Source organism: Bos indicus x Bos taurus, chromosome 2 (assembly GCF_003369695.1).
Source record: "Bos indicus x Bos taurus breed Angus x Brahman F1 hybrid chromosome 2, Bos_hybrid_MaternalHap_v2.0, whole genome shotgun sequence".
Lineage (NCBI taxonomy): Eukaryota > Metazoa > Chordata > Mammalia > Artiodactyla > Bovidae > Bos > Bos indicus x Bos taurus.
Genome location: NC_040077.1, coordinates 10,518,657 through 10,532,012, shown reverse-complemented (window position 1 = coordinate 10,532,012; position 13,356 = coordinate 10,518,657). Strand labels below are relative to the sequence as shown.

The 13,356-nt window shown below is 35.8% G+C and overlaps 1 protein-coding gene across 1 annotated transcript in view; it reads left to right on the top strand.

The window, feature by feature from the left end:
- FSIP2 (fibrous sheath interacting protein 2) overlaps positions 1-13,356 on the top strand; it is a 147,766-nt gene that overhangs the window by 44,655 nt on the left and 89,755 nt on the right. Inside the window, 4 exon segments of the mRNA XM_027523038.1 lie at positions 3,771-3,773; positions 6,936-7,048; positions 7,972-8,017; positions 9,214-9,320. Coding sequence (XP_027378839.1) covers positions 3,771-3,773; positions 6,936-7,048; positions 7,972-8,017; positions 9,214-9,320 — 269 coding nt within the window.

Here is a 13,356-nt window from a genome sequence, read left to right as displayed (position 1 = left end):
ACAAAAATGAATTCTCAAACTGTATTAATTCTTTATCTGGGGGTGGTGGGGAGGTACTGTTTCTACTTTCCACTCCTAGAGATTGGCATGTGAGTCATTCTTTTTTTATGAACTTTAGAAATGTACAGTAGTGATATCACAATTATATATTAAAAGTGTTCCTCTCTCTCATTCACCATAATCAAACCTCCTAAATTTGCCTCTCACCGTTGCACTGAGTATGAACTCCATATGGTGTAACAGCCTATCCACCATTATGGGCAGTTTTCTCAACATTTTGTAATTGGCAACAATCCAAGTAGAGTTCAGAGGTCAGAATTCTCTACAGTTCCTGCTTCTTGTCTCTATATTTTTACATTCTCAAAAAAAGATCTGGAGGTAATTTATTTTGGTTTTTAAATTACTTTAAAGCAAAATGGAATGGTTTTATGTAATTACATGAGTTTTAACACATATGAAATTGTGTGACTTCTATCAAAATCATAACATTTTCAACATTCCAAAAATGTTCTTTGGCAGTCATGCATTCCTTCCTCCAACTGATAAGCCCAGGCAACCACTGATATGTTGTCCAGCACTACAGTTCTTTTTCCTTTGGAAAATGTCTTATAAATGGACATTTTGATAATTGTTCCTTTCATTCAACATAGTGCCTTTGAAATTCATTCAAATTATTTCATTTGTCAGTAGTTTACTCCTTATTATTTCCTTTGTGTGTATGCAATGGATTTACCTCTGCATATATCAGTTGAAGAAAATTTGGTTGTTTCCAGATTTGGATGATTATGAATAGAAAGATCAGAAGTATACACTAAGTATACATTAAGCTTTTTGTGTGAACAAGGGATTATTATTGTGTATGTCGAAGTTTATAAAGAATTGCCTATTTCTCAGAGCAGCTATAACATTTTGTATCCCCCATTAGTAATGCATGAGAGATCTATTTGCTGTGCATCCTTGCAACCGTTGATGTTATCAGTATTTTTTATTTTAGCTATTTATATAGATGTAATGGTATATCACTGTGGCTTTCATTTGTATTTTTCTGATGTCTAATGATGATGAGTATTTTTTCATATGCCTTTTGCCTTTTGTAAATCCTGCTTAGTGAAGTAGCTGTTGAAGCCTTTTCCTCATTTTTATTTGGACAGTTTTCTTACTATTGAATTTTGAAAGTTACTAATATATTCTGAATATAAGTCTTTTTCAGGTATGTGATTTGAAAATATTTTAATCTGTGACTTGCCTTTCAATTTTCCATTTCTAATTATTCAGTATGTCTATCCTTTTGCACATATTGCACTACCTTTGATTATTGTAGCTTGTTATTCTTAAAATGAAGTAGTATAATTTCCAGCAAGTTTATTTTTCTTCCCAGTTTTTATGGACATTTTAATTCATTTGCCTGAGTATTAGTTTTATACTCAGCTTTACATCAAAAAATATGCCAGGGTTTTTGAATGAAAGAGAAATAAATCTTTACAGGGTCTTCCAATCCGTAAACATTGTATTTCTTCCTATTTGTTTAGGTCACCCTTGATTTCTTTCATAAGTGTTTTGTAGTTTTCAGCTTAGAAATCTTGTATATGTTCTGATGAATAAGTGCTTCATTTTTGTACATGTACATGGTATTTTAAAAATTTGATTCCCAGTTGTCTGTGGCTATTGTTTTTACTATATCTCTTTGTACAGATATTTTAGGGGTTTTGTTCAAGGTAATAGCATACTTACTTAGCTTATCACAATCAACTCTGACTAGACATTCTTACCTCTTTATGTTAAATGTAAAGTGTAAAATGTGTAAATCTTACCAGTATATATGTTTCCTTATTCCTCTCCCCTTTGTTATTAGGTACCTTATATATTACATCTACATACACCAAACACGCACTCAGACAATGTAATCATTATTTAAATAACTAAACAGAGGTAGACAGTCTATTATATTTAGTCAAATAATTTACATTTTGGTTGCCTTTTAACTCCTGATGTTTCTGGTTATTTTTATTCTTTTTATCTTAACTTTTTTTCTATTGGAGTATAGCTGATTAACAATTCTGTGTTAGTTTCAGGTGTACAGAAAAGTAACATATACATATATCTATTCTTTTTCAAATATCTTTTGATGTGAAGGAATTCTTAATTCAGTACAATAAAATTTCACATATTTTCATTATAGTTTGTATATTTTGTTACTTTTTCAGGCTCATTTGTATGAATTCTCTTTGATATTGAAAAATTATTAATCTTTTACCTTATTTGTGGGAAATATTTTCATCATTTTGTTAATGGCATTTTTAGCCTTTCTTATTAAACATTTCAAACATAAGCAAAAACCAACAGAATACTTATGTGCCTCTCTTTCAATTTCAACAATTCATAGACTATTTTGTTTTGTCTGTGCCCTCAACTTCTCCCTGGTGCCCTATTGTTTTAAAGCACGTCACACACATTATTTCATCCATCAGTATATTATTATGTACCTAAAAGATAAGGATTATTTTTAATGCATAACCACAATATCATGATCGCATTACACAAATGAATAAGTCATTAATGTAAAGTGAAAGAAAGTGAAGCCGCTCAGTTGTGTTCAACTCTTTGCGACCCCATGGAATGTAGCCTACCAGGCTCCTCCGTCCATGGGATTTTCCAGGCAAGCGTACTGGAATGGGTTGCCATTTCCTTCTCCAGGGGATATTCCCAACCCAGGGATCGAACCCAGGTCTCCCGAATTGCAGGCAAACGCTTTACCGTCTGAGCCACCAGGGAAGCCCTTAAGGGAAGTCCTTAATATAATCAGACATTAAATCACTATTCAGCTTTCCAGTAATCTCATAAATATCACAAAAATATTTGGAAGTTACTTTGAATCTACATTGACAAATATTGCAATGGTTTGTATATCTTCTGAGTCTCTTTTAATCTGTGGATTCTCCTTCCATATATCCCTCTTCTTCCCTCCTTCCCTTCCTCCTCTTTTTTCAAACTATAGTTTGTTTGTTTCAGAAATTGAATTGCTTGCCTGGTTGAGCTCCTCAGTGACTGAACTTTTGCTGATTGTATCTATATGGTGTATGTTATTTCTTTTGTATTTCTAGTAAAGTATCAGTTTATTTACTTTCAGGTTCAGGTTCTTTAGCAAGGTTGATTCATAGATGGTAGTGTATCTTTCTATCAGGAAGCACCATAATATTGCACTGTTTTTCTCTTTGTGATATTAACAGCCATTTGTGCTCAAGGACTGATCCATGAATTAATTATAGGTTTCAAAATTGGGTTAATTCCATCATCTCTTCTTTATAAATTAGAATGATCTAATAAAAAGAAATTTACCCTCAACTTCTGATTGGTTACATTGTGATACAGATATTTAAGAATAGCAGACGGATGCTTAATACTTTAACATCATTTATTAGTTTTCAAAATAATGAATTATTTCAGTAGCATCTTCCATGCATGTGTGCTATGTCGCTTCAGTCATGTCCAACTCTTTGTAACGCTATGGACTGTAGCCCACCAGGATCCTCTGTCAATGGGATTGTCCAGGCAAGAATACTGGAGTGTGTTGCTATGCCCCCCTCCAGGGGATCTTGCCGACCCAGAGATCAAACCTGACTCTCTTGCATTACTGGCAGTTTCCTGCATTCAGTGAGATTCTTTATGCAGTGACCTACCAGGGAAACTGTCCATAATGCTATTACTGTGCTTGTTTATGCTGAAATAAACAAGCACAGTAATTATATACTGTGCTTGTTTGTACTTTGTAGCAGGTGAGAGCCCCTTCAAGATAACTCTTGAGTCCCTTTTGACACAACCCTATCGATTTTTGTTAGCTTTCTTGTTAACTGAGAAGCTTATTCTGTACACATTCAGTTGTTTTCAACCAATGAATTTCATTGGCATCTTTGAAAAGATGAAGTGATATATATAGTTGGACCTATTTCTGGACATGCTGTTTTGTTTCATTCGTCTGTTTACCCTTATGTGAAAACAGTATTCTATTAATTACTTTAGCCTTATAATGAGTCTTGAAATTTGGCAGTTTGAGTTCTCCAACATTAATTGCTTTTCTAGGTTAACTTAGTTGTTCTAGGGCCATTGCATTTCCATAGAAATTTTAATTTTTAATTGAAGTATAGTTTATTTACAATATTATGTTAGTTTCAGGTGTAAAAATTATTCAGGGTTTTTTGTAAATTATATTCCATTATATGTTATTACAAGCTATTGAATATAATTCCTTGTGCTATACATCAAATCCTTGTTGTTTTATCTATTTTATGAATATAGTTTGTATCCATTAATCCTATACTAATTTGTCTCTCCCTTACTCCATCTCCCCTACATAACCATCTTTGTTTTCTAAGTCTGTAAGTCTGGTTCCGTTTTGTAGAGATTCACTTGTATTACCTTTTCGATTCCACATATAAGTGATATCATAAAGTATTTGTCTCTCTCTGTAGCATTTACTGGTGGCTCAGAGGTTAAAGTGTCTGCCTGCAATGTGGGAGACCCAGGTTCGATCCCTGGGTCAGGAAGATCCCCTGGAGAAGGAAATGGTAACCCACTCTAGTATTCTTGCCTGAAGAATCCCATGGACGGAGAAGCCTGGTAGGCTACAGTCCACGGGGTCACAAAGAGTTGGACACGACTGAGCGACTTCACTTTCACTTTCATATGACTGACTTCACTAAGCATAATATTCTCTCTAGGTCCATCCATGTTACTGCAAATGGCAATATCTCATTCTTTTTATGGCCACATAATATTCCATTTTGTGTGTATGTATGTATATCTTAAGCCAATCATTTTCTGATGGGCACTTGAATTATTTCCATATCTTGACTACTGTAAATAGCAGTGCTTTGAACATTGGCATGCATGTATCTTTTCAGCTCTCTAGTTTCTACAACTGTCATTTGGAAATTTTGTGGGTTCACCTTTCATTTCTTTTTCTTGCTGGCCAGGACTTCCAGAACAATGTTGAACAAAAAGGTGATTGTCTACATCCTGATCTTGTTCTAAAATTTAAGGCTAAGTGATCAATATAAACTAAAATATTAGCTCTAGAGATTTGAAGATAACTTTTAACAAAGGAAAGACATATCCTCTCATACTCCCATTCACTAAGAAGTTTCATCATGAATGGGTGTTGTTTTCCCATGTTTTTCCTTGCATCTTGGAGATAATCATCTAAATTTCCTTCTTTTTGCTCCTACTGTGGTAAGTTACTTTGACATATTTTTGAATAATAAACCACCTTATGTTCTTGGGATAAACATCACTTATTCATTGTGTATTATTTTCTAGTATATATTGTCGCTGCTGCTAAGTCGCTTCAGTCGTGTCTGACTCTGTGCAACCCCATAGACGGCAGCCCACCAGGCTCCCCCGTCCCTGAGATTCTCCAGGCAAGAACACTGGAGTGGGTTGCCATTTCCTTCTCCAATGCATGAAAGTGAAAAGTAAAAGTCAAGCCGCTCAGTCATGTCCGACTCTTAGCGATCCCATGGACTGCAGCCTACCAGGCTCCTCTGTCCATGGGATTTTCCAGGCGAGAGTACTGGAGTGGGGTGCCATTGCCTTCTCCAGTATATAGTGTTAGATTCAGTTTATTTATAATTTTTACATCTTTTGACATGGGAGGATATTGACTGAGTTTTTCTTATAATGTCTTGTAATTTTTATATGATTTTTATATGTGAGTGATTCTGATCTCAAAGTATGAGTTAGGAGATGAGTTCACTCCTCTTCGTTTTTCTGGATGAATTTGTGTAGAATTAGTGTAAATTCTTCCTTTGGTATGTTGTATAATTCAGAAGGAAAGTCATTTGAGCCTAGAGTTTTCTTTGTGGAAATGTTTTAAAGTACACATTCCATTTATTAAATAGATATGTTCTTCATATTTTCTATTTGTTCATGAATGTGATTTGGTCATTTTTTGTTTTTGATGGAATATATATCTCATTTTATAAGTTATTGCTATACCTTTTCATAATTTATTATTTTTAGCATCATGGAAATGGCAACCCACTCCAGTGTCCTTGCCTGGAGAATCCCAGGGACAGGGGAGCCTGGTGGGCTGCCATCTATGGGGTCGCACAGAGTCGGACATGACTGAAGCAACTTAGCAGCAGCAGCATAGACTCTGTTATGCCATTATCTCTGTGTCTTCTCTTTTTCCTGATCAGTCTGACTTATCAGTTTTATTTAAACTGTTTATTTTCTCTTGTTTTTCTATTTCCTTTTCACTTAGATCTTATTTCTTTTCTTCTGCCTATTAAGTGTGACAAGGTTGCGGAAGAATTAAAATTTTGATACACTGCTGAATAGTATGATATGGTACAACCACTTTGGAAAACAGTCTGACATTTCTTAAAACTAGACATACACCTACCATATGACCTAGCCATCCACTACTATGTATTTACTCAATAAAAATGAAAACATATACTCACAAAAACTTGTGCAGGTAAATTCCTAAATATTTGTAAGTTGCCAAAACTGTAAATCTCAAACAACAGGGGAGTAGATAAAAATAATTGTGACAAATCCATTGAATGGAATAATTTTTAGAAATAAAATGAATGAATTTTTAAAACATACAATATTATGTTGAGTGAAAGAAGCCAGGCAGAAAAACAGAATACATACTATATGATACCATTCCTATCAAAATTCTAGAAAATGCAAATAAATCTTGTGTTAGAAGTACAGAGCAGTGTTGTCAGAGAGTGGGAATAAAGAGATAGATGGATTACAGGTGAATGAGAGAACCTTCAGGGGGTATTATAAATTTTATTTTGGTTGTAGTGATGGCTTCACAGTTATGAGCATATTTTTAAATTCAGGAAACCATACAGTTAAAATAAGTACAGTTTTTGTTACTTCAATTATACTTAATATGCTGTTTCTCTTTCATTTACTTTTAGGACCCTATGTAAACACTCTTCAGAGATCTCTAAGTAGTTCAAAGAATGTTGCCAAAAAACCTGTACCTGCTGTTGTTTGCCGGCTAGATGCACAAGATGATACAGAACAAAAGGTATAAAATTATGTCTCAAACTTTTGTATGCTGATTATTAATTTATCTAGTTAACTGTTGCTTCTATGAACCACCTCCTTCTCTAGCATGTTAACTTATCTGTTAGGTATATTAGGGTCTATTCCTGAGAACTGATCCTTTCCCCTATATGTATTGATTTACCTTTGTGCTAAATTCACTATGTAATTTAGCAGAAACTAATCCAAATAATCATTTAGCAACTGCAATGATAATATCTAATATCTATTGAGCATCTGTTGGGCAAAGCCCTGTGGCTTTTTCCAGAAGGAAGAGAAAATGAATAAACTGGTCACATAGGATACATAATCTTCCCTCCTGAGGACTTATTATTTAGGGAAGCAGATAGACACACAAAAAAATGTTTTACAGTAAGTAAAGAATATGGAATGATACATTTTATTTTGATTCTAAGCAATGTGTTTTTAAAACATTAATTGGATTAGAATAGTTTGGATTGTACTTCCCTGAAACAAAGCAAATGACTAAAGTTTTTAGAATCAGCCATTAAATAGATTATCATGAATTTAAACAAAGTATGGAATACTGGAAGAAGTGAAGTCGCTCAGTCGTGTCTGACTCTTTGTGACCCCATGGACTGTAGCCTACAAGGCTCCTCTGTCCATGAAATTTTCCAGGCAAGAGTACTGGAGTGGGTTGCCATTTCCTTCTCCAGGGGATCTTCCCCACTGGCCACATACTAAACTCAATTTTGAACTAGTGAAATACCTATAGAACTAGTACCTACCTGTAGAAGGTACCCTAGGAAGCTGGTATTAAGTATTACCCCTGAGACAGTTGGAAGATTAAAGACAAGAAAATCTGTATTAATTTGGTTGACTGATGGAAGGCAAATCTCTTTAAGAAGTAAAGTTACTAACTATCTTTAATGTTGTGCCATTTAGAAAGATGGAGAGACAAGTGAAAAACCAAGTGTTTTTGATGATAGAGGTAAGAAAATAAAAAACATTTCATAATTGTTCTCTTATTTGTTAAGTACCTAATTATGGTTTCACCATATAGTTTCTCAAGTTGTTTTATTTGATTATAAAAGTCATGGTTATTTTGGAAAATAAAGCATGATATGAAACTATGAATTTTGATTTGTAAATTAGCCTATATATTTGAATGATTGCTTGATGAGGATGGTTTTTGAAAATTGTGAGGTGTGGGCAAGTTAGAATACCTGCTGTAACTGTTCCAGTGATAAATAGAGTAAGGTACTGACATACTATGGTTCAGTAGGTTACAATACAGAGCACTTCCCAGGAAGGCCCTCGTGTCCCACTGCCATATATTCCTCATAGGCAATATATCCTAATTTGTATCTCCTCTTGAATGGAATATACAAAAGCTAAGTTTTTATGCATGTTGTTAGATTTCTGGAAGTCACCCAAAGCACTTCCATGCATATCCTACAGTATACACACATAGAACATGCTAGAACCCTCCATGTAGTACCCAATGACCAGCTCAGATTCAATACAAAAATCAAATTCTTCATCCTCCTGTTTTTACCCAGGCACAAAACTTGACTAATCTTTGACTCTTCCTCCTTCTTAAATTTTGTATCCCAACATTACCAGTCTCTGTCTAACCTACCTCCTTAATTCCTCTTCCCCTCTCCTCTTTTCCATTCCCACAACTGCTGACTTTGTTTTGTCCATCCTTGAATATTTCAGTAATCTTTCCCCAACCTCTTCCTCTTCTTTTTAATTTACTATATATTTTGGTATAAAAGCAATTTTCCTAAAACACAGTTTTGGTTATTCCCCTATTCAAGTTGTGAATGGTTTTCCATTGCAGACTGAATGAAATGCAAATATCCAGTTAAATCTGCCAGTGGTTTGTGACTATAGGAATTAAATTGGCATAGTAGTATATGAATTAGGATCAGAGGTTAAGGATCTCAGACTTGGTTTTGAGGGCAGTGGTGAGCCACTGGAAATTTGTAGGCACTGAACATCAACAAAGCACATGTTATTCTTGGTGATACTGCCTTAACTCAGGTGAATCCCTGATTGATGTAACCCACTGATTGAGCTCAGTCAGCAGGGAGAACATTGAATCAGTTCTTTTCATGAACATTCATCCTGAATCCAGCAATATTATCTTTTTGTATGTAATTGTTTCTCTTCTTTGTCCAGGGCAGCCATGTGTCTCAACTCAAGATTCAATGATTTCACCTCAGAATTCAGCTACAAGAAATTTTTCCAGATCTTCAATGACTTATTTGAATCATTCAAAAGTTGAGGTATATAATATTTCCTTTGCTCCAAATGTGAATAATAAATGAAGTACCATTTTATGATCATCATTGGTTAAAAAAATTCATTCATGAAACTACTATACAGAACAACTTTGCTGCTGCTACTGCTGCTGCTAAGTCACCTCATTCATGCCCGACTCTGTGCGACCCCATAGACAGCAGCCCACCAGGCTCCCCCGTCCCTGGGATTCTCCAGGCAAGAACACTGGACTGGGTTGCCATTTCCTTCTCCAATGTGTGAAAGTTAAAAGTGGAAGTGAAGTCGCTCAGTCGTGTCTGACCCTCAGCGACCCCATGGACTGCAGCCTAGGCTCCTCTGTCTGTGGGATTTTCCAGGCAAGAGTACTGGAGTGGAGTGCCATTGCCTTCTTCGAGAACAACTTTACTCGCTGAAATTAATCATATCATAAAATTTCCCCAAAATAGGCTGCAACATATAGTTCATGGTACATACCTGTAACCTTCAGAGAAAGTATCAAATTAGGCTTATTTGATTGGGCTTTGGATAGTGCTGATAGATTGTTCTGAGACAGATCATTTCTTCCCATTGCCTTTTGACTAATGATTAGTTAATTGCTTTTGAAAAGTTACCAGCAAAAGTTCAGGGTGTGACATCTGGATATAACATAGATACATAGATACCTTTCTCTGTGGGTTGCCAACTTCCTATCACAGGAGTCAAAAAACACATCTTCCATTACGTTAGCAGCACAGTGTTAACTGGTTGAAAGAGATTTCAGTATACTCAAAATTTATTAAAATTTTTCTAAATGAATTCTATTTGATTACGGTAGAAAGTAACATCATTTTCTGTGTCCTCTAACGCATAACTTTTGAAAGAGTCCATTATATAAATTCATAAATGTGTGATTAATATAATATGCTTTTCTGTAGCACAGTTTTATTATGAACAAGCAGTTTACGTTTCAATGTTCTGCTGTGTTAATAACCACATTAAGCATGAAAAAGAAATTTTTTACTAACTCTTAACATCTAAAGTCCTCATATTGCCCAACAAATATTAAAGACTATGTCATTTACTAACAACCAAAAAAATGAAAAACTTCTTTAAATACATTTTATTATTGACCTTTTTTGAGTAATGTGTGTATTCTTAAATTTGCCATCTGTATTTCTTGAAAACGAATATGAAATGTCCACAAATACCGAGTTTATTATAGGCAATACCATTAGAATTTTATTATGAAAAGTATTACATCCTGTTTCCAACATGTACAAAGATTACCACTGTCAGAAAATGTATGTCTGATGGTCTGTGTTCAACTCTTAGATCTGGGAATTTAAAAAGTCTATTGTGAATTCACTGATTAGCTCTAGTAATCAACAAATTCAACAAAGTTGCAGGATACAAGGTCAACACAGAGAAATCACTTACACTCCTATATACTAGCATTGAAAAACCAGAAAGGAATTAAGGAATCAATACCATTCACCACTGCAACAAAAAGAATAAAATATCTAGGAATAAACCTACCTGAGAAGACATAGAAGCAAGGTCCTATGCTGTAAAGAGCAATATTGCATAGGAACCTGGAATGTTAGGTCCATGAATCAAGGCAAATTGGAAGTGGTCAACAAGAGATGGCAAGAGTGAATGTCAACATTCTAGGAATCAGCAAACTGAAATGGACTGGAATGGGTGACTTTAACTCAGATGACCATTATATCTACTACTGTGGGCAGGAATCCCTCAGAAGAAATGGAGTAGCCATCATGGTCAACAAAAGAGTCTGAAATGCAGTACTCGGATGCAATCTCAAAAACGACAGAATGATCTCTGTTCGTTTCCAAGGCAAACCATTCAATATCACAGTAATCCAAGTCTATGCCCCAACGAGGAACACTGAAGAAGCTGGAGTTGAACGGTTCTATGAAGACCTACAAGACCTTTTAGAACTAACACCCACAAAAGATGTCCTTTTCATTATAGGGGACTGGAATGCAAAAGTAAGAAGTCAAGAAACACCTGGAGTAACAGGCAAATTTGGCTTTGGAATACGTAATGAAGCTGGGCAAAGACTAATAGAGTTTTGCCAAGAAAATGCACTGATCATAACAAACACCCACTTCCAACAACACAAGAGAAGACTCTACACAAGGACATCACCAGATGATCAACACCGAAATCAGATTGATTATATTCTTTGCAGCCAAAGATGGAGAAGCTCTATACAGTCAGCAAAAACAAGACCAGGGCTGACTGTGGCTCAGATCATGAACTCCTTATTGCCAAATTCAGAACTAAATTGAAGAAAGTAGGGAAAACCACTAGACCATACAGATATGACCTAAATCATATCCGTTATGAATATACACTGGAAGTGAGAAATAGATTTAAGGGCCTAGATCTGATATATAGAATGCCTGATAAACTGTGGAATGGGGTTGGTGACATTGCACAGGAGACAGGGATCAAGACCATCCCCATGGAAAATAAATGCAAAAAAGCAAAATGGCTGTCTGGGGAGGCCTTACAAATAGCTGTGAAAAGAAGAGAAGCAAAAAACAAAGGAGAAAAGGAAAGATACAAGCATCTGAATGCAGAGTTCCAAAGAATAGCAAAGAGATAAGAAAGCCTTCTTCAGCAATCAATGCAGAGAAATAGAGGAAAACAACAGAATGGGAAAGACTAGACATCTCTTCAAGAAAATTAGAGATACCAAGGGAACATTTCATGCAAAGATGGGCACAATAAAGGAGAGAAATGGTATGGACCTAACAGAACCAGAAGATATTAAGAAGAGATGGCAAGAATACACAGAACTGTACAAAAAAGATCTTCACGACCCAGATAATCACGATGGTGTGATCACTCACCTAGAGCCAGACATCCTGGAATGTGAAGTCAAGTGGGCCTTAGGAAGCATCACTAAGAACAAAGCTAGTGGAGGTGATGGAATTCCAGTTGAGCTATTTCAAATCCTGAAAGATGATGCTGTGAAAGTGCTGCACTCAATATGCCAACAAATTTGGAAAACTCAACAGTGGCCACAGGACTGGAAAAGGTCAGTTTTAATTCCAATCCCAAAGAAAGGCAATGCCAAAGAATGCTCAGACTACCACAGAATTGCACTTATCTCACACACTAGTAAAGTAATGCTCAAAATTCTCCAAGCCAGGCTTCAGCAATACATGAACCGTGAACTTCCTGATGTTCAAGCTGGTTTTAGAAAAGGCAAAGAAACCAGAGATCAAATTGCCAATATCCGCTGGATCATGGAAAAAGCAAGAGAGTTCCAGAAAAACATCTATTTCTGCTTTATTGACTATGCCACAGCTTTTGACTGTGTGGATCACAATAAACTGTGGAAAATTCTGAAAGAGATAGGAATACCAGACCACCTGACCTGCCTCTTGAGAAACCTGTATGCAGGTCAGAAAGCAACAGTTAGAACCAGACATGGAACAACAGACTGGTTCCAAATAGGAAAAGGAGTACGTCAGGGCTGTATATTGTCACCCTGTTTATTTAACTTATATGCAGAGTACATCATGAGAAACACTGGACTGGAAGAAACACAAGCTGGAATCAAGATTGCCAGGAGAAATCTCAATAACCTCAGATATGCAGCTGACACCACCCTTATGGCAGAATGTGAAGAGGAACTCAAAAGCCTCTTGATGAAAGTGAAAGTGGAGAGTGAAAAAGTTGGCTTAAAGCTCAACATTCAGAAAACGAAGATCATGGCATCTGGTCCCATCACTTCATGGGAAATAGATGGGGAAACAATGGAAACAGTGTCAGACTTTATTTTTTTGGGCTCCAAAATCACTGCAGATGGTGACTGCAGCCATGAAATTAAAAGACGCTTACTCCTTGGAAGGAAAGTTATGACCAACCTAGATAGCATATTCAAAAGCAGAGACATTACTTTGCCTACAAAGGTCTGTCTAGTCGAGGCTATGGTTTTCCTGTGGTCATGTATGGATGTGAGAGTTGGACTATGAAGAAGGCTGAGTGCCAAAAAATTGATGCCTTTGAACTGTGGTGTTGGAGAAA